General features: G+C 39.8%; 3 protein-coding genes, 1 long non-coding RNA gene and 1 pseudogene across 11 annotated transcripts; 2 read left to right on the top strand and 3 right to left on the bottom strand.

Annotated features, from left to right (window-relative positions):
* The first annotated feature begins 437 nt into the window (after positions 1-437).
* Fntb (Farnesyl transferase beta subunit) lies at positions 438-2,929 on the top strand. 2 transcript variants are annotated; one of them, XM_077402303.1, is made up of 7 exons: positions 438-755; positions 1,022-1,132; positions 1,318-1,443; positions 1,564-1,802; positions 1,914-2,214; positions 2,286-2,530; positions 2,650-2,929. In XM_077402303.1, the coding sequence occupies exons 2-7, from the start codon at positions 1,025-1,027 to the stop codon at positions 2,840-2,842; spliced, it is 1,212 nt and encodes a 403-aa protein (XP_077258429.1). In that variant the 5' UTR covers positions 438-755; positions 1,022-1,024; the 3' UTR covers positions 2,843-2,929. The 2 variants fall into 2 exon arrangements, with proteins under 2 accessions (XP_077258429.1, XP_077258430.1); XM_077402304.1 differs by lacking the exon at positions 438-755 and having other exon boundaries at positions 770-1,132.
* Positions 2,930-3,342: 413 nt separating this feature from the next.
* Abi (tyrosine kinase Abl) lies at positions 3,343-7,327 on the bottom strand. Of its 5 annotated transcripts, none has more exons than XM_077402298.1 (6): positions 7,205-7,310; positions 6,872-7,106; positions 5,923-6,588; positions 5,172-5,495; positions 4,792-5,046; positions 3,343-4,712 (listed from the first exon to the last, which is right to left on the bottom strand). In XM_077402298.1, the coding sequence occupies exons 1-6, from the start codon at positions 7,220-7,222 to the stop codon at positions 4,549-4,551; spliced, it is 1,662 nt and encodes a 553-aa protein (XP_077258424.1). In that variant the 5' UTR covers positions 7,223-7,310; the 3' UTR covers positions 3,343-4,548. The 5 variants fall into 5 exon arrangements, with proteins under 5 accessions (XP_077258424.1, XP_077258425.1, XP_077258428.1 ...); XM_077402299.1 differs by having other exon boundaries at positions 5,181-5,495; positions 7,205-7,308; XM_077402302.1 differs by lacking the exon at positions 6,872-7,106 and having other exon boundaries at positions 7,205-7,327.
* A 3,486-nt stretch (positions 7,328-10,813) lies between these two features.
* On the bottom strand, positions 10,814-11,809 carry LOC143895119 (uncharacterized; annotated as a pseudogene). Its single transcript, XR_013256232.1, has 4 exons — positions 11,668-11,809; positions 11,447-11,584; positions 11,196-11,331; positions 10,814-11,122 (listed from the first exon to the last, which is right to left on the bottom strand). The product of XR_013256232.1 is annotated as an uncharacterized LOC143895119 (transcript).
* A 684-nt stretch (positions 11,810-12,493) lies between these two features.
* On the bottom strand, positions 12,494-12,932 carry LOC143895165 (uncharacterized). The gene is made up of 3 exons (XR_013256239.1): positions 12,832-12,932; positions 12,646-12,740; positions 12,494-12,568 (listed from the first exon to the last, which is right to left on the bottom strand). It is a non-coding gene; the product is annotated as an uncharacterized LOC143895165 (long non-coding RNA).
* Positions 12,933-16,777: 3,845 nt separating this feature from the next.
* LOC143894946 (TELO2-interacting protein 2) lies at positions 16,778-19,668 on the top strand. Of its 2 annotated transcripts, XM_077401648.1 has the most exons (6): positions 16,778-16,963; positions 17,032-18,103; positions 18,186-18,314; positions 18,387-18,548; positions 18,631-18,837; positions 18,964-19,668. In XM_077401648.1, the coding sequence occupies exons 2-6, from the start codon at positions 17,564-17,566 to the stop codon at positions 19,234-19,236; spliced, it is 1,311 nt and encodes a 436-aa protein (XP_077257774.1). In that variant the 5' UTR covers positions 16,778-16,963; positions 17,032-17,563; the 3' UTR covers positions 19,237-19,668. The 2 variants fall into 2 exon arrangements, with proteins under 2 accessions (XP_077257774.1, XP_077257773.1); XM_077401647.1 differs by having other exon boundaries at positions 16,778-18,103.
* Positions 19,669-20,844: the final 1,176 nt, after the last annotated feature.

Raw genomic sequence — 20,844 nt, 5'->3', positions numbered from 1 at the left:
TATCTATCTAATTTACATCACGATCTAATCTACGATCGGTCTTCGATCGCTTTCCGTTTCTCACGCGCGAATTAAGCCTCTATCGATAGCCTTATCTGTTAAAAGAAACGGAAATGCCTGCAAAAGCAGGAAAAAAAACAACGATGAAAAGATAACGAGGAACGGGATCTTTTGTAAAAAGAATAATAATAATAATAATAATAAAATCGCAGGAATTTTCGAAGCGGTTTGCGACGCAATTTTTACGTAATCGCGAATATCGAATTTATATTTATTGGAAGCATATATGTGCCTGCCTATCGCATATTTCATATTAATGACTAAATAATGAATATTAATTCTCTAGCTTTCATCTACATTTTTTGAAAAAAAAGGGGGAAATATATTAAGATAAAAAAAAAAGGGCAGAAGAGTAAATTCAACGTGTTTCTGTTTCAGTAAATACTCTTCGGCGGAGGGAGCGAGGGAAGGCAATCCGCTTTCTATGATAAATACGAGGAATTGCAATTGCTATATATTTCGCTTCTACATTTCGTGGCCTCCTCGGTAGATTAGAAACAAATACGGAGCACATACATACATACGGAGAATGTGCGGAGTCGCGGAGAGCTGCCGAGCTGCCCGCTTTGCGCACACTGCACAGGTGTCGTTAGGTGCCGTCGTGTTAACAGAAAATCAAATAGGTTATGAGTGTGTGACCGTAATATCGGTCAACATTGTACATACAATAGCGTCTAATATATATACATTTAAATGTAAGTACAACGCAACAATACGTCACGTAAGAACGTAGCGCAAAAGTTTCGAAACTGGGTAATTGCGGAGAGGGACGAGAAGGAAGCGGCGAGCTTCTTAACTCTTAACCTCTAAAGAATACTTCTCACCCTTCTCGCTCTCCCTCCTGGATATTTTATGATAAAATTGTAAGACAAATCGGTCCGGACTGCCGAGCCGCTTCGTTATACGGAACAGATCGCTTTCATCGACATACCGTGTCAGATCATTGTTGTATGGCTAACAGATTATGTCGGACTTGGAGTTGGAAGGACAGGCAGGACGAAGGAGTTATGAGGAAATATTGAAGCAACGGCAGGATGACGGGGGACATAAAACCGCGACGACGACCGAGCAGGTAGGTAGGTCCCCACTTACCCACGAAACAAACCGAACGCGATATTTCAATAGGCCTGCTCCTTTCAGCCGAACTTCTCGCACGGTTCATCTTTTCGCTTTTTCTCTCCAACGCGAGGAGAAAAAGTGAACGGGCTCGTTAATTGTGCGACTCGCCAAACTCAACTTTCCACCGTATCTTTTCAGGCCTGCGTCGAGGACATCGTGCTCAAGTTCTACCGATCGTGCAGAGAGGGGGAGCCTGTTTTACTTAGGCCGAAACACGTTCAGTTCTTGAAGAAATCGATCAGTCATTTAAATGACACTTACGAGGTATTGCTTTTTAACGTCGAACAGCGCACGTAATTGCCTTGGGGGAGAGGATTCGGGAAGAATAGGTTTTTCACTCGTGCAAACGAGAAACTTATCGAGCGTTTGCGTAACGATGCCTAGTGTTTGGACTCCAGCAGACCGTGGCTCTGCTTCTGGATATTGCATTCGCTCGCGATATTGGGGGACCGATTGGAAGACGAGGAATGTTCCAAGATAGCGGGCTTTCTGGCCAAATGTCAATTGCCAACGGGCGGCTTCGGGGGCGGTCCGGGACAGTATTCGCATTTAGCCTCTACGTACGCCGCGGTGAACGCCCTATGCACCATCGGTACGCGAGAAGCGTACGACGTGATAAATAGGTGAGGAATATGAATGAGAGACGTCACTTTCTTGGACGCGTAACGTTGTCGTTTAAAAAAAACCACGTTTTGCACAGTGTTTTTCGACGATTAAGATTACGACAATTTCAGGAAGAACTTGAAACGGTTTCTGTCATCCCTACGCGGAGAGGACGGCTCTTTTTGTATGCACGAGAACGGCGAGGTAGACATACGTGGGGCGTATTGCGCTCTCGCTACCGCCAAGTTGACAAACGTATACACACCGGATATGTTCAAAGGCACCGCCGAGTGGATAGCCAAGTGTCAAACGTGGGAGGGTGGCTTTGGCGGTTGTCCGGGGATGGAGGCTCACGGCGGTTACGCGTATTGCGCTTTGGCGGCACTCGTAATGCTCGGAAAAACGGAGCTTTGCCGTTTACCGGAGCTGTTGGTAAGATCCTTTTTACGATCTCGTAAAAAAACGTAAGATTCTCGACATTCGCATCCTTGCCGGTCCCGCAGAGGTGGATAGTAAATAAGCAGATGCGTCTGGAGGGCGGTTTCCAAGGACGTACGAACAAACTGGTGGACGGATGCTACTCGTTCTGGCAAGGCGGAACGTTCCCATTGATCGCCGCTATCTTGTCGACGAAGGAAAAGGCGTTCGGCAGTTCCGACCACTGGTTGTTCAACCAAGAGGCCTTACAAGAATATATATTAACTTGCTGTCAGAATCCGCACGGCGGTCTTCTGGATAAACCGGGAAAGTACGTAATCGCGCTCTTTCGCCCGTACGCGATTATCGCAAATATAATCTCGTTAGCGAATAATTTTAGTCGCATTAATCGCGCGACGCGACAGCCTTTTCATTATTTTCTTTTTTCAGAAATCGTGACATATACCACACATGTTATGTTCTTAGTGGATTGTCGATTGCGCAAAACTCACCGGTAAAAACGATCATCGGACGAAAGCTCGCGAACAAGGTGGAGGTGATCCATCCCACCTACAACGTGGAATACTCCGTCGCGAAAAAGGCGCAGGAGTATTTCCCCACTCTACCAATACCCGCCGATTGATTCGTCTTAGCTATTCGAAATGTATTTAACCACGTTTGTATGTTTTTCCTAAAAAAGAGAGAAAAAGAGAAAATATTCCAAAGAAAACTGCAACTTATATCTCAAACTGACCAATGATGCGCGTAGAGAGTTTTTTTATATGAAAGTCCTTCAATCGTGATATATAAAAGAAAGCACGAAATGCCGCGTTAAATGATCTCCGATGCGCATTATTCGATATTGAAAATTAAAAGATCGCATTTTCCCTATCTTAATTTTATTTTGTGTTAACAAAGTTCACGGAGAAGATAATACAGAAATAACTTATTCATGTGCCCCGTGTGAGACGTTGCGCAACTGTTATCTGAAATTTCTTTTCTTCTGTCAACGATCGCGTGATTTCCGACATAAGCGTGCAAATAATGCAAACGGATCCCAGAGATAAAAGATCTCTATTGCAACGTGTAATCTTACGCATAGATATATGTACATATATGGGGATACGTAAATAATATAGAATATAATTCCATTGCTATATAATTCGATATCTACCATATCTACTCGAGGAAATGCTAAAGATGCAGAAAAATACATTTTCTTACATTGATATAAAAATTTAACTTTTCAGTGTTTGATTCGGAACTCGCTCGACTGATTTTTCTCGATAATCAAATACCGTACATATTTTCGTCTAACGCGTTAAGGGGATCCCAAAGCCGTCCGTAATACCGACATTTTTACACTAAACGCATATCTTTTTATTGGCTTTATGGATTTAAAAAAATCCTTCTCTAAAGTTTAAGTATATGCGCCAATGCTTTCCATGACGGTCGATTTTACACCGAGAATGAAAATAACTTTAGACACGCAGACAATAAGACATCGACTTGTGACATTTGCTTCACACAAAAATTCTAAAATTTTGTCTTTGCGATATAAGACCGTTGTGGAAGGTGGATTACATCAAGAAATGTCATACGGTTCTCAGAATTTGGATTAGAACCGTAACAAAAAAGTTATGCGCGTACATCTATTATCGCGCAACGTAGGTATATAGGGGTACTATAACGTTGTCTCTATCCTTGTCTATAAAAGGACAGATGTAAACCGGTAACGTATAAAACGATCGAAATTATCGACCATTTTAATTCCGTTTAGACGAGAGCGCTTTCCCGTCGGAGTTCGACCTTTGGTTTAGGATCCCCTTAACGTAACGTTGTTCACCACTCGACGTTTCGCACGATTATAGGCGCGGCAATATATCTCGCACTATCGAGGACAAAGAGTAAGTGATGGAGAATGCAAAATCTATAATGATATATGAAGGAAGTTTGTGATATTTCGATCTCCGCACCGTCCATCGCATCCCTCGCAGACTATCGTTGATTAACTTACGTTTATACGACACCACCCATATATCGTTGCACTTACAGGCTTGAACTCTTTTTTTATGTTTGTCAATAAATTATAAAACAATATCTATAACACAAAAGTTATGTCTTTTACGATTTATGAGCCTCGACTATTGTTTTTTTCTTTCGTAGCTCATAATTATAGTTTCAAATGTTTGCTCGAACGAAAAGCGAGACGAAGAATAACTTTTGTTCAAGATCGCGATATTAGTATAGATTAATATGAATGCGATTAATAATACGTACATATATGACAAATGCTTAAAAATTGCAGTCTTCCGTTAGTTTTTTGATATAACCAATTATTGCATGTAGTTATACGCATGGTTCGACGTAATTTCCTGGGAATAATCCAGTTATACCGTCCATCACCCCCTCCCACCATCCGTCATCGTTTTTCTTGAGCACGTAGATCACAGAACTCTCTTGAAAACTCAGCTCGTCCTCTTTATCCGCGTAATAATCATAAATAGCCACCACTGTACGTACAATTTTTATATTATTACTTATCGCGTTACTAATCGAACGTTTAACAATATGACAGAAAACTAATTCTACCTTTCTCGATATAATTCTTCGGCACCCATCCGGGCAGGTCTTCCTCGTCCGGCACGATCGGCATTATAGCACCGGATGGGGTCGGTCTGCCAAACTGCGGGTGTTCCTCCTGCTCCGGTGGTGGCGGCGGCGGTAAGGGTGGGCTATTCGCACCGCTACCGCGGCTAATTTGATGCGACAGTCTGTGCGGCAGGGTGTGACGTCCGGTGTATTCCGTCGTATCGCCGCCCAGACCGACCAAAGGTGAAGGTGGAGCTACGATGCGCGACGAAAAATTATCAATATTTCATAACAAATTACGAGACTGTACGATACGAAAATATGCGTGAACATATCATACACCTGCATTATCGTTATTAATTATATCATTTGTCACTTACGAGGCATACCGTTATGCTGTTCCTGCACGTAGCCCGCGGTGACGCTGGGCGGTGCCGGTGGTGGCGTCTGCGGATGACTCTGCAGGGGATGCACCGTTCCCACTTGCGGCATAGCGTGCTGATTGACGGTATTGGCATGCGCATTGTGATTGGAATTGTGGCTCGTGTGGGACGCGTTATGAGCATGCAATGGCAGAGTGCTATATCCCGGGCGATCTCGCCTGGGATGGCCAAGTGGATAGTTGGGCGCGTAATGGCTAGGAACTTGCGGTGGGGCTACCGCTGGCGGAGTCCTATATTCGCGCGAGCCTTTACTCAATGTTCCTATACACAGAGAACGTTGCGAATCATTATTCGCCGTATCGGCAAGATTTAACGCGAGACGCACACATAACATTAAACGTGACAAATAGATTGGTGTAACATTTAGAAGCTGAAAGAAAGAAAAAAGACACACATGCGGCCAAGAAGCGGTAAATACCTTTGCGCCAGCGAAATTTTTAATTTTTTACAACCGCAACTGAAAAAGTACACCTTTACACGTTTGCGTAGCACTCGTACAATTCTTAGGGCTTATGGGAGGGTGCCCCAGAGCGTTCCTGGGACACCCTGCGCATACAGTACGTTTGGGCACAATTATGAATTATCCTCGCGAACGATACAAAGACGAGAAAATATCTTCTCGTTTGTAGCAACAACTACCAAACATTCTGTATGCGTAACATATATTTACAATACGTAGAACTCTTACCAGTTCTCACTGTTTGAGGTGGCGTGGGTGGTTTGGTGGTAGGAGCAGGTCCTACCGTAGCAGCGCCCAAGCCCGAGCCCGTAGAAGCGGCACCCAAGCTCTGAACGCTGCCTTGACTACCTCCTCTCTGCTTGCTTCGCGGCGTACCGCAGCTACGTACGCCATGTCCAATTTCATCTAGGATCGTGTAATCGATGCTCTTCCTGACATACTTAATTGGTTTCTCCGGATTGGCGGGCGCGATGATTTTGTACTGGCGAGTCGTCATCTTGTTGGCCGTCAAGACCCCTATCTCCCTTCTGGCGACCTTCTCCTTGTGAATCATGACCGTCTGGGCGATATGGTTCATCTGACTCTCCATCTCGGCGAGCTGGGACGTCTGCAGGTCGAGCAGTTGAAGAAAGTTGTACGCCAGGGTATTTATTTGATACGCAACGCTGGCCAACGACTGCGTGGTATAATTCTTCGTCTCCTCCAGCGCGATCCTCTTGTTCTCCGCTTGGAAGTAGTTGGCCTCGCAATACTCCGCCACCCTCTCGAGATTGGTGTGGCTGTCGGCCAGATTGTTCCTCCCCTCGGGAATCTCATGTCGCAGGAGTGCCGCCAATTCTGCCATGACTTCAGAATCACTGCCCACCCCCGACGACACGCAATAGGATCCTGATCCTTTTCACAGGCGGTGAGAAAAGAGAAATAACAGATATTACGACACACGTGGGAACTTCAACGTGGATGAAAATCATGAAATTAGTTTCGTGAAAGCGCAACGCGTTAAAAAATTAAGTACAAATTGAATAAAGTAAAGGCAATCGCGCGCAGGCAAAAAGATATACTTATTGACGGTTTTATAGCTTCGAACGGTCATTCGCATCCTCGCGAAGTCGGTTCTGACGCGAGCGCGAGTGCGAAAAGGAAGAGGTTAATTCCCGACGATGAAAATACTCGTCACCTTCCTCGCGAAGCGAAGGGAGCGGTCGAGAGGGTCGAAAAATTAGATATTGCGACAGGGGCGCGGCGGCGTCCGATTCTTCCGAAGGGAAATAGAAGACAAGATGGACAGCCGACAGCCGACACCGACACTCAACACTCAACGTACACGCACGCGTGACGCGTACACGCCACACACATCGCCACGAACGTTCCGCTCGCGCGATCGCGATCAACGCGACGAGGAAGGGGGCGATCTAGAGATGAAAAAAACAAGGATTAAAAAATCAACTAACGGTACTCAGCCATTATTCGCAACTACCAGCTACTACCAGCCTCATTAATTCATAATTACCGAGCTCCCGAAATTCATGCAAGAAAAAAAAGCGTACGGAGGTACAAGATGGCCGCGACAAGTGCGCGCGCGAGCGATATGCAGTCGAGGCGTCGAGGCTCGAGGCCCCGAGCCCGGTCAGCCCGGGGGTCGAGTCTCGAGTCTCGAGACTCTCGAGTCGATTGTATCGTGATGCACGTGCACGTCGCGATACAATCGATACCGTCGCATTATGCGTTGTGCAGAAGCGATGGAGGATTCACATTGCGTCCGATGTTCGACGTACGACGATCCGACATCCAATAACAGATTTTTATTATTCGAGACAAAAATTTCCTATTGGATGTCGGATCGTCGTTACGTCGACATCGGACGTGATCGGACGCAATGTGAATCCTCCAAGAGAGAAAGGATGAGAGGCGAAAAGACGGCGATTTTCTTAGGACACGTTTGCAGGCCGTCCAGTAGCGCGACACGTCCACTTTTCAGAAATTGGAACTACGAGTCACTCCACTTTTCGATGCTGTCGATGAGAATTTGGTTCACGTCCGTGCTATGTATACATCCATTTTTCGATATTGTCACCGGAAATAAGTTGGCGCTGCAAGTTCATATTTTTAATTTACTATAGCTCAAACGATTGCTCCCTAATTGCTCCCTTAGAATCGACGATTGCTCCCCTTTTAAGATTATTATTTTTTGAGATATTTAATAAAACGAAAAATTTTCTAATTTTTATTGAAAAACATATTTATAATAACTCTATGCAACTTTATAGGGCATAGAACGATTGCTCTTTCATTGCTCCTTATTGATCCATCATAATTTTAATGATTTATTGCATTTTTATTGAAAAAATAACAAATTATCATTTCAGATCGGCCGCCTATTGTAACTATGGCTCGGCAGCGCATGCGCATGCTACCATAACTATGCGCACGCGCATGCTACCATAACTATGCGCACGCGCGATGGTATCTGTTAGAGCTTTTACGGATACCATAGCGCATGCGCGTATGGCTTCTGCTTTCTGCTCATGGCTCCTGCAATTTTATGTGCTTCCATCTTAACTATTTTCTTGCTTCGCTCTATGGGATTTTAATCGCTCCATCGTATAATTAATTTTGTATGATATTTTAGCAAGAACTGTTTATTTCTTGGAAAAATACATTTCTCACAGTCTTCTGCAAGTATATCCAACATAAAACGATTGCTCCTTAATTGCCCATCTGTCAGCATTGTGCATGAGCCCTTATTGACGTTAGGCTTAGTTTCCACGCGTCGCGTCATCCTGTCCGTTAAGCTTCTTGCACAATGCCAGGCACGGGCAATAGGAACAGGGCATAGAAATTAGAAATCATGTATAAATGCAGAATATAAACAGTGACACAGGCAATAGACACAGAGTTTCCGTCACGTTGGAATTCTGTGCCTATTGCCTGTTGGCCAATCAATCATAACATTCTCGAACTTTTAGGTTGTAATTAACGATTTTTTTGTTATTTTCTGTTCCTTTTCCCCTTTCCGGGGATTGGCAAGGGGTTTTAATCACGCTTTTATATGCGCTTTTCCCCAAACCGTGCGCGTCGCGTAAACCATTCCAAAACGGTATTTTTAAAACCGGTTTTCAAATCGAAGAGATTATATCTTAATATGCTTTCATTTTTTAAAAATTTTTGTGAAGCCAACCTTTACCATCCGCCCAGATTTTTTTTTTTTAGAGAATGGTTGTTATTTTTGGGTTGTTTTTAGTTCACTGGTACTGCAGTTTAAACTAGATGGCGGTACCAAAATTTTTTTTAGTGAAAGAAATGAGGGGAAAAAGGAAAGAACCCAAAGTGCAAAATCAACGGCGCAAAACGTATTAAGACGTGATTTTCAACAAAAGTTTTTGGGTTTACCCCACCCCCTGTATTTACCAACTACTGGGGGAAGATGTGTTTAATATATTATTTATTGGAAAAATTGATTAATTTAACAAGAAAATCATCTACAATTACCAAAATAATTATTTTAGCTAACGAATCGGAAATCATCCAATTTTGGAAAATTTTAAAAATTTTAGCTTAAAATACAAAATTACGTAAAAGATATTTTTCGGATTATAATGAGATTTTTTATTATGCCTTTCGGTTCAAAGAAAAGCTTTAAAAAGAAAACTTTTCAGAATATCTGAATATTTTTTTTTTTTAACAAGGATTTATTATATGTTATATAAAATTTTAATTTAAAATTTTTATTTAAAAAAAAATTTTTTTGGCCCCCACTGTGGGGTGTTATAACAAAATTGTTTTTTGGATAAGGAAATTTTACTTTTTTAATTACATTTTAAAGTGCGGAGGTTTTAAAAAAAACCAAAAAAAATTTTTTTTCCCTTGGTTGTAAACCAAAAAAAACATATCGTGTTACGATCGTTTTGGAATAAACTATATTTGTAAATTAATAACGAAGTAAAAATTTTTTAAGGTTTCCAGGCACCTGACTCTTAAATACCCCATTGCTAAAAGGGGGAAATGCAACATATTTAGAGAAAAAAAAAGGATTCCCCTTAAAATTGGGGAATGTCAAAAATTTTCCCCAATCTTTTTTATGTTTTTTTTTTAATTAATAGTTTGATCGGACGCAAAAAACGCTTACAACCCCGCAAAAATTTTTTTTTTTTTTTTTTAAGAAAAAAAATTTTGGCTACGCTTTTCTTTAACCAATGGAAAAATTCCCCCGTCCTTGGCAGAAGCTTTTAAATTAATTTTTTAAAATTAAACCGTGGGGAAAAAAGGAAAAGAAAAAAGGAAAAAGGGAAAAAAAAGAAAAGGGAAAACTAGTCCATTTCCAATAACTGTTTGAAAAAAAAACATAAACTTTATTCTTTTTCTTATTCCTTTTTTTTTTTTTTATTTTTCTCATTTTGTTACTCTAATTTTTTTTTTTTTCAGGGGCTTTGGGTTTTCCCAAAAATTTAGATAAAACCCCGAGAAACCAATTTTTTAATTAACGAAACTTTTTTTTTCCCTTGCATTTTAGGAAAAGAAAACATAAAAAGCATTTATTGTTTTTCTTGGATCCGGTTGCCAAACCCCAAGGGGTTTTTAAAAAAATTTTTTATTGGGCCCTTTACAAATTTGAAGCGTTAAAAAAAATTTTAAAAAATTTAAAAATGGCAAAATAAAAAATTTATATTTTAACATTAAAATTTCTTAAAATATTTTTTGCTTTGGGATAGCGCTACCCTGTTTGAAAAATTATGTACCATACGGGATAAAGGCTCTACTCCCCAAAAGAAAATTTTTAAACAAAAATAAGTTCCTGCAGGGTAATAATTGAAAAAGCTTTGGGGCCAAATTTTTTAAAAAAAAATTTTTAAATTGGGGGGATTGGTCGTATGGTAGCGGATACATCGGTTGCGGACTTTAATATTCAAAAATTAAGATTTGCATTCTGAAAAGCCAATAAAAAACCATACCCCAGGAACAAAAACTGCGTTTTAATTTTATGAACAGTAAAGAAAAAGAAAAAGGAGGCAATTTCCCTGAATCCGAAAAAATAAAATTAAATTAAAATAAAATTTCACGCATTTATTTACTGCGTTGAACTCTGGACAAATTGTAAATTGTACTCTTGCTGAATTATACATTTTTAACTTTCTAACTTTTTTAATGCTTATTTATGTTAATGTTTGTTTTCAGATAAATTTCTCTTAACATTCATTTCTTTCTTCTCTCAATTGATTTGCCTTTATTAGTTGTTCCTCTATATTTTCACTGATTGTTCATATGTATTTCTCATTGCTTTATATTCCGTTACTAACTGTGTTTGTATTTCAGTTTTTATCTCCTTTTCATGTTGAATATCGCTTAAAAGTTTTTCGATCGTTTTGTGAAAAATTTCTGTAACTCTTGTCGTTCTAACCGTTTGTTTTCTGTGCGTACTATGTGACAATGTCTACAATACATATATGTTCTACAGATTACATTAATATAGTTATATCAATAGAGAGGATGTATAGCACACTTACTTGATTTGAACAATCATTTTCAGTGAGGCTTGCATTTATTTCCGATGTAGTGTTCCTTGAATTTGATGTTGATTCTACATTTACATCTGTATTTAAATTAACTCCATTTTGATTATTCATATCACAGGTATTAGCTCTGTAATATGTATACAATGGATAAATAAAACATTATGTCTTATCATTAAAGTAATAATAAATATAAATTATAAATATGTAGAATTTAATATATCTTTTTAAATAATATTTCGTACTTATCAGTCTGAACCTCAAGATTAGGAACTTGCAAAGCTGTGCTAATTGGACATCATCCCTTAAAAGTAGACCTTGCTTTCCCAGATATTGCCAATGGTCGAATGTTGTGCTTATGACCCAGAAGTTTAGTTAACTGTCTGTAAATATTATCAACGCATTGTACTTCATTGCATGTTATCCATAAAAGTTACATTAAGTTTGAAATAAATTTAATATTTACTGTTCATATGGACATGACATGCGAGCTCTGCCTGTTTTATTATTATTTAAAATCATATTTTTGAACGATCTCTCTAAAGACCTATATTTATTTTCGACTTGTACAAGTGTCACGTTGTATCCATGTTTTTGCATACTTTCTGTTATTTTTTGCCATAATAGTTTCTTGTTTTAATTTTTCTGTTCACTAAGAGATCACTGTTTTTCTCATATATTCCAAAAACAGTTAGTTGTTGCATCATCCCAAAAAAATGTCTCTCTTCTATCTTGGTTTATTCTATTAGCATTATTTTCATAATTAGCATTATTTTCATCGTTACCATTATTTTCTTGACTACAATTTCCATCATAACTATTTATATCATTTGTGTTGTTCGTTCTGTTCCACATTTTGACGTAATGTAATAGACATTAATTTATCATCACACATAACATTGCACGTATCACAGGTAAAGTCAATATCTTTATATTTTAAATAAAATATTACACCATCTGAAAGAATAATAAATAAATAAGTAACATAAAAGACACGATAAAAGGTATAACATGCATCGTATAAACGCATATAATTAGGTAGAATTATAAATCACAAAAAAACAAAATAAGATAATGAAACATCAAGCCTAATCGAAAATATCCACAGTAATTACTGTATTAACATAAATAAAGTAAATGTAACGTAGATTTGGATACTTATTATATATTTACACATTACTTTTAACAAAATTATTACTGCAGATTTTAGATTAGGCTTGACGTTTTATTATTTGTCTCATTTATATATTAGATAAATTTGACGTACCTTTGATTCACAAGTAACATGTCCATTTCCTCAACCAAAATATTTTCAGCTGCATCCCTTTTAATGTATGCATTTCCCGTTGTTTCCATTTTTTAATATTCTAAAAAATATTCATTTTTTATATTCTAAAAAATTAAAATTCTATAAGCTCTCACTATACATCTGATAATCATATACCTGATTGCGTTGGTGGGGAATCGTTATCTCCTTGACCAGGACTCAATATAGCCTCCTTAATTTGACTATTAACACCCTTCGGATCTAATATAGCGCTATAAAAAGTAAACTTTAAAATATAAAATACATATCAAACATATATTTATCCTTTATATTTACCCTTTTAAGTTACGGCAGTAAACTAACCTCTAAACTAGTGCAGCAGTTCAGTTGAAAAGAACCAGGCCATTTCAGACTTTCACCTTTGCACTGCTTGCACTTGCTCAAGACCTGGGGCAAGCAGTTCAGTGAACTGTTGAACTAAGTTCTGTTGTACTACTGAAAGAACAGTAACTCTTGACGTCACTTCTGGTAAAAAGAACGCTTCAGTGTACACTTTTTGAACTAGTGCAGAAAGTTCTGCTGAAAAGAACAACCTAGTGTGTGCAGCAGTCTATCTATAAGGAAATATAGAAACTCCAAAATATGGTCCAGACAAAGGGACACGCGCGTAACGTGTTAAAACATGTCTGATCCTGTTCAAGGACGGAAACAAACAACCGCGTAAAGGGCTGCGCAATAAAAAAAATAGGGGACAGGGAACGGTTTAATATTAACATATGTATAGAATGTTAAATGAAGCTTCATCAACCGTTCCTTAGCACTATTTTTCTGTTCGTCTATTCTGTGTTATAAATTACTTATGTAATCAATTTCATATATCAATAATATTGAACTGTTAGGGGCGCAACACAATACAAGCAATAGAAATAGGGAATATGAACAGAATGCATTGATACACGGCTTCCGATAGGTTGAAAATTTATTGCTTTGTGTTTTGCATTATGTTTACGCCTGAACGGTATCAACCAATCAACATTTTTTATGAGTGCGTTTCACTTAACGTCCGCAACGTTCTTAAAGGCCCTTGCACGTAACGAAGTTTTAGTCATCATCGTAAGGCTGTAAACAATTAATAGACCAATCACAGTCGATTATTCTCCTCGCGCTTGAAGAATAATTGAGTGTGATTGGTCTTATTTTCTTACGGCCTTACGATTAAAATTAAAACTTTGTTACGTGCAATGGCCTTAAAACGAGAAACACAGACTTTTGCATAACGCATAATACGTAAGCATAAAAAAAACGGATTAATCTATTTCATTATGCACATACATATAGACCAATCAATTCTCTTATGCTTATGTTTATGGGCTCATGCAAGTTTGTGTGGATATAGCTTAAAACCTTGGTCCACGATGCTAGAACTGCGTTCGGTTTCAGTTTAAGCCAATGAAACTGCTGCTTTTCTGTAAGAGCTGTTAGTTGATTAGCTTAAACCAAAACTCGGACGCAGTTCTAACAATGTGGACACAAGGCTTAAGTGCCCATCTACAATAGGGTGTTTTAAGCCCTAAGCCCTAAGAAATTGACCAATCACAGTCAATTTATTCTCCTTAAATTCAATTGTGATTGAACAATTTCTTAAGGCTTAGGGTTCCTCCCCATGCAAGACGGAATCGCGGAAAACGAAATCTCGGAATCATTCTGATTGGTTAGTCCCATGAGGCTAACCAATAGCCTTATGAGATTAACCAATCAGAATGATTCCGAGATTCCGTTTTCCGCGATTCCGTCTTGCATGGGGAGGCACCCTTAGAGCTTAAAACACCTATTGTAGTCATTGTAGATGGGCACTAAGGCCGAGTTTTCACTGAGCGCGTCACGCGTCGCGTCATCACAAGTTAGCCAATCAACACATCTTATTTTATTACATTACTTTTGACGGGATCAAAATGGGATGTTTTGATTGGTCGCGACGGATAAGGCCCGGTCTACAATGGATGTCGGAAGTCGGAGTTGTAAGAAATTGACCGATCAATTGACCATTCATTATTTTTCGACCGCAAGGAGAATAATAGATTGTGATTGGTCAATTTCTTACGACTCCGACTTCCGACATCCATTGTAGACCGGGCCTAACGCGACCAATCAAAACATCTTATTTATTACATTATTTGTAATGGGTTGTTTAGATTGGTTAAACCCTTTCCACAATGCCAGACAACAGGCAATAGGAACAGGAAATAACTAAAAAAATCGTTAATTACAACCTAAAAAGTTCGAATGCTATGATTGGTTGGCAACAGGCAATAGGCACAGAATTTCCAACGTGACTGAAACTCTGTGTCTATTGATTGTGTCACTGTTTATTTTGCATTTATACATGATTTCTGATTTCTATTCCCTGTTCCTATTGCCTGCTGCCTGCCATTGTGCAAGAGGCTTTAACGACAGATGACGCGACGCGTGGAAACTAAGCCTAACGTCAATAAGGGCTCATGCACAATGCTGACAGATGGGCAATTAAGGAGCAATCGTTTTATGTTGGATATACTTGCAGAAGACTGTGAGAAATGTATTTTTCCAAGAAAATAAACAGTTCTCTGCTAAAATATCATACAAAATTAATTATACGAATGGAGCGATTAAAAATCCCAATAGAGCGAAGCAAGAAATAGTTAAGATGGAAGCACATAAAATTGCAGGAGCCATGAGCAGAAAGCAGAAGCCATACGCGCATGCGCTATGGTATCCGTAAAAGCTCTAACAGATACCATCGCGCGTGCGCATAGTTATGGTAGCATGCGCGTGCGCATAGTTATGGTAGCATGCGCATGCGCTGCCGAGCCATAGTTACAATAGGCGGCCGATACTGAAATGATTAATTTGTTATTTTTTCAATAAAAATGCAATAAATCATTAAAATTATGATGGATCAATAAGGAGCAATGAAAGAGCAATCGTTCTATGCCCTATAAAGTTGCATAGAGTTATTATAAATATGTTTTTCAATAAAAATTAGAAATTTTTCGTTTTTATTAAATATCTCAAAAAATAATAATCTTAAAAGGGGAGCAATCGTCGATTCTGAGGGAGCAATTAGGGAGCAATCGTTTGAGCTATAGTAAATTAAAAAATATGAACTTGCAGCGCCAACTTATTTCCGGTGATATTGTCGGTCTTTGGTGGTTTGTGTCGACACGATATTGTCGCCGTTGTCAGTCTTTGGTGGTTTATGACAACACGAACCACCAAAGACCGACAATATCGAAAAGTGGATGTGACTCGTAGTTCCAATTCCTGAAAGTGGATGTGTGGCGCTACTGTACGGCCTGCAAAAGCGTCCCAAGAAAATCGCCGTCATTGCGTCTCTCACAGGGTGCCATTACATGGAGCGCGGAAACGCGGAAACGCGGAAGCGCGGAACAGAATAGTAACTAGATTCCGCGTTTCCGCGAGTTGAGTCCCGCACGTTTGAACGGAAAAGCGGAATCCGCTATTATCGTGTATGTATGTATGTATGGCTGCGTTTCGATATTCACTGCCAGTACTTAACGCAGCCTATGTATGTACCCTGGCTTGCATATAAGATATACTTCATAATAACCATCAACATGATGTTTGGATCTATAATATTATACTGCCACTTTTATTAAATAATAAAGTAATCGAAGAGTATGTGTAAAAGCTTTTTTTTTCAATGTGATTAAACAGCTCCGAAATTTGATGGAGTATACTGTATCCGCGTTGACAACGGATTTTGACGCGTTCGTTCCGCGAGTTTGTTTCTCCTTATATTACATGGAGCACAATTTGCGCGGAAAAGCGGAACAGTATAGTGACAAATAGACATTTGTATTCATTTCTTAAAATTGTGTTCACTTAATTCATTGCAATTTTTATTAATATGCTTATCTTTTCAGCTTATCTATTGAATACAAGCATTTTAATCAATAAATACCGTTAAAAATTAATATTTTATAATTCTCCGTTCCGCTTTTCCGCTCAAAATATGCTCCATGTAATATTAAGGCATTCAAACAGACGGAACGGATCGACGGAAATCTAGTAAATTTTGTCTTCCGCGCTTCCGCGTTCCGCGTTTCCGCGCTCCATGTAATGGCACCCTCATCCTTCTCTCTGGCTCTGGCAGAAGTGTGTGCTCCTCGCTTATGGAGGATTCACACCGCGTCCGATGTTCGACGTACGACGATCCGACATCCAATAGGAAATTTTTGTCTCTAATAATAAATTCTGTTATTGGATGTCGGATCGTCGTACGTCGAACATCGGACGCGGTGTGAATCCTCCATTAATTTTGTTGATAAACTGGATCTCGAACGAGGGTCGCAAGGATCGCGACTGGACGTATCGCCGCGATCGACGTATCGATCGCGCGGCGCTCGCGAGATACCGTGCGAATTACAAACGTAACACCACTTATCATAAATACATCATGATTTCGACCTGAAGTTCGGGTGCTGCGCGTTCCCGTGTAAGTACCTACCTATTTTACGGAAAATATGGATTCTCCCGTGTTCCCGTGAGTGTCCCGTTTCGCAGCTCGCGACGATCGTATCCGCCCGCTCGTGTCCGACGTCCGCAGTCCGCATTCGAGTGCGTCTCCAACTGCGTCGCGTCGCGGTGCGCGGTGCGGTGCATCGACCGACCGACGGACGATCCGAGCCGGGTGCAGTGTGCAGTCTTGGTAAAAGTACGGTTCTCCGGACAGCGAATACGCGGAGACGCACCCAGACGCACCTCGTCGCGATCGTCGTGATTTCCCGGTCCGACTCGCGACTCGCGAAATCGACACCGAAATCCGAAATCCGACCGCCACCGCCACCGCCACGGGACTCGGAGAACGGTCCGCCCGCGATTGTGTTCGCGGATCGGCCAACTTGGCAACCGACGCGACGGCGGCTCGAGATCGTTGAAACTTGCCCGCGGCAGAATGTTCTTCGAACGGCCGAGACGGTTGATCGTTCTGAAAAATGGCTCGCAAGGTGATCGCCGCCTAAATTACGTCTAGAAGGATCGACTCGGTGCTGGAGCGCGAGGACTCGTCGTTCGATCGGTCTCGACATCCACAAGAATGGACGATCTGCTGAAGGAGTTGGAAGCCCTAAAAATTAGGAGCGATTTCTGCGAGGATAATTCCTCGTGGACGCCGTGCATAGACTTGATTCAGAGGAGTTTTGCGCCGCGGAAGACGGTCGGGCTGGAGCGTCCATGCGAGGAGAAGGATTTCAGGGAGTACGGATTCGTTGCGGAGAGAAACTTGCGTAACGTTCGGTCTATGCTGCAACATATTTCCAGCAGTTGCAGAGAGAAACGCTTGCGGCTGAACAATGCCACAGGGACGGTTAGAGCATTTGGCGCGAACCTCTTGCTGCTCATTGGAGAACACGGCGAAAAGAACATTTGGAATACAGCCGAGTGCGTCTCTATTTCCAAAGAATTGCTTGCTAGTTTCCGTGATCTGTACACCTGTCAGAGCGTTTCCCAATTTTTGTCGGAGAATGAGAATTTGCGCGACTTGTTGTTAACGTTAAGACCTAAGTTACTGAAAGACACCTGGAAAACTTATCCGTCAGCCGTAGCGTGTTACAGATGGATTTTGCGCGAGGCAGAAGTAAGTCCGGTCCGTCCGATCCTTATTCGGATTCTTATCTCGTATATTATTTAATTACACATATATTTTTCTTCTCGCACAGAAACCAATTTTGTTTAATTATATCGGAGATGTTTTGCCCACTGCGCTAATTATTCTCGATGACTATTTCCCCGATAATGTACTAATAGGCCTGGAATGTATTTACCAGATTATACAGCATTCTTACATGGTAACGAGAGTTTATTCTTACGCACGTACGCTACATCTTAATATGTATATATTCGCTCGACAAATATTTTAGAAAAAAGGGCTGATAGACTCTGGTTATGCTAAACTGATTTATCACGCTTTGGAACATTTGACCCACCAAAAGGAAGTGAGATACGTTATTCCTTTGTATTCCTGCATGGCGAGTCTTTTAGCTACTATGGAACATTGGGATAACGCCATAAATCTATTTGAGGTAATCTATTGAGCCACTCTCGCGAGATTATTAGAACCCACGATTCAATCTTGAATACTATCGCTAATTTTCACTTTTGCAGTGGACAACGCGCGACGAAGTTCTCTCTACCTTGATAGGAAACATGCAACTCGAACGGAACATTGAATTGCGGCATGTATACATGTTGAGTTTACCTCAACTCATTACAAGTATAGGCTGTGCCAAATGGTGTGGAGCGCTCATTCGCATACTGGCCGAATACTGCGAACGTCATACAGATTTAAGGACGTTAAAGGCAACGTTAGAGGTACGATTTTAAAATACGATCCTACGGCCTATCGCAATACGAAGTAAACCCTGCGTTACGTACAATATAAAGTAAATATGAAGTAAAACGGATATTGATCTCAGTTTGCATTTCCTTTTTACTTAGACCGCGAAGACGTTTCTCTTGATGTTCCGCCTGCGAGTGGCTGCGCACTGTGCCCCACTTTACACCGTATTCTTGAAGTTGCATTTCGACCTGACAGAGACACCAGTGTTCGATCGAGCGATCATGCAGAATCTGGAGGATTGCATTTGCATGTTGTACCAGCTGTCGCCGAATGTAGGCTATGCGGTAATTAATGACGATCGAATGCGTTCGGTACTCAACGGTAGCCTGCCGGTCGTATGTCAAGGCGGTGATATCAAGTATTTCGAATAATTTACGAGACGTGCGACAGTCGCATGTTTGTATATACAATGTATTCTAAGTAATTTGTGTGAAAATGCGCCGATAGAAATATTATATTCTCATGCAAACCTCAATAGTGCAGGGATAAAAAGCGAAGCGCGATAGGTACTTAAATATTTTATTTGTGATGTAAAGATATATCAATATACATTATTTGTAAAGTAAACGTTTTATTTGTTAGAATACATTTATTTTAATTATTAGCTCTTTGCGATATATACATGGTTCCGAAAAAATCGAGCGCCTACAAGAGATCGCGCACACATGCAACTTCTTGATTAATCGATTGTGACTAATAATGATTGTTGAGTAATCGTGTAATAGTTGAAGAATTGTCCGGATAATACAGCAATTTAACTTATATGTAACTTGTAAAACTCAATATATGAATGTTGAATTGCATTTAATCGGATCGTCCAATTGCTTTTTACATTTTACTTTTTGTCTTTGGATCTCCAAAGCACGAGTTATTTCTTTCAAATTCGAAGAACTGTAAGTAAAGGTGTCGATATATATTTATCGAGAAGTGAGTGTTTGTTCCGCCAATGATGATCGACAAAAAGGTGCATATGTTTAATCGACTACTGATTGGTCAATAATTACATAATTCTCACGACGTTTCGACCCAGGATTCGGGTCCTTCTCAAGTGATCTGATGAGGAAAGTGTACCATCGTCAAACGATTCTCAGTCAACAGTTGATTTTGACATTTGATCGTGAGATTTTGATAGAAAAGTCACAAGAGTGGCAGATAATGTTTTCCAACGGCACCGGTTCGTCTCATGCTCGCTGAGTTACATTATATCGCAGAACAGCAAGCAAAATAATGTTTACGCGATGGACGACGGAAATGTTCGTTTCCTGGGTCGAAACGTCGTAAGAATTATGTAATTATTGGCAATTAGTAGTCGATTAAATATATGCACCTTTTTGTCGATATATTTAGTTGTACGTGCCGTGGAAATCTCAGTTGGGATTGTTTGCTTACAGAGTTCGGTTGATAAAACAATTAATCTGAAAGTTACACATGAGAGTTAACTTTTAAAAACAAAAAGAGCGGATATTTCTTCCGTCTTTTTCTGTAAAAAATGTGATTTATTATTACTATGTAATAATTAGCTGGATCTATCTCTTTCTCTATGTTTATGCTCTGTAATCTTATCTTACACATACTAGATTTAACTACTTTAGATCGGATCTGTTCTGCAAAAGCTATAAGATTTATTTTCTGACTTATAGGTATAATACTAGCTGGGGCTTCACCCGGGCGTCTTTTTTTAAAAAACTTTATTTGTGTTATTACATTTGTGTTCTAATCTTAAAGAATTATATATGAAATAGAGGTAGAAAAGGCTGAAGAATATAACAGAATTATAAATAGCCCGATATCTCAAAATTGGTGGAAGTTAAAGCAACCACGGACATTTATCAAAAAATTCAAAAATTTATAAAGAAAGAACTTTTACCGATCCTCCATTTATTTAAAAATTATTAAGTTACATGTGCATATTTTTATTTCCTTATCATTCGCATTTTTTTGCATTATTTCATTCTGAAGGTGAGCAATATGTCATTTCC

Source organism: Temnothorax americanus, unplaced genomic scaffold (genome assembly GCF_048541705.1).
Source record: "Temnothorax americanus isolate GAGA-0224 unplaced genomic scaffold, ASM4854170v1 Scaffold15, whole genome shotgun sequence".
Classification (NCBI taxonomy): Eukaryota; Metazoa; Arthropoda; class Insecta; order Hymenoptera; family Formicidae; genus Temnothorax; species Temnothorax americanus.
The sequence above is the reverse complement of the archived record's forward strand: the minus strand, read 5'-3'. Positions and strand labels throughout refer to the sequence as shown.

Coding starts and splice junctions, on each gene's coding strand:
- Fntb (XM_077402303.1), top strand. CDS start 1,025: ATGTCGGACTTGGAGTTGGAAGGACAGGCAGGACGAAGGAGTTATGAG. Junction 1,133..1,317: donor CCGCGACGACGACCGAGCAG/GTAGGTAGGTCC, acceptor GTATCTTTTCAG/GCCTGCGTCGAGGACATCGT. Junction 2,531..2,649: donor CTTCTGGATAAACCGGGAAA/GTACGTAATCGC, acceptor TTCTTTTTTCAG/AAATCGTGACATATACCACA.
- LOC143894946 (XM_077401648.1), top strand. CDS start 17,564: ATGGACGATCTGCTGAAGGAGTTGGAAGCCCTAAAAATTAGGAGCGAT. Junction 18,104..18,185: donor GGATTTTGCGCGAGGCAGAA/GTAAGTCCGGTC, acceptor CTTCTCGCACAG/AAACCAATTTTGTTTAATTA. Junction 18,838..18,963: donor CGTTAAAGGCAACGTTAGAG/GTACGATTTTAA, acceptor CTTTTTACTTAG/ACCGCGAAGACGTTTCTCTT.
- Abi (XM_077402298.1), bottom strand. Junction 6,589..6,871: donor CCCTTCGCTTCGCGAGGAAG/GTGACGAGTATT, acceptor GCCTGTGAAAAG/GATCAGGATCCTATTGCGTG. Junction 5,496..5,922: donor ACCTCAAACAGTGAGAACTG/GTAAGAGTTCTA, acceptor CTCTGTGTATAG/GAACATTGAGTAAAGGCTCG.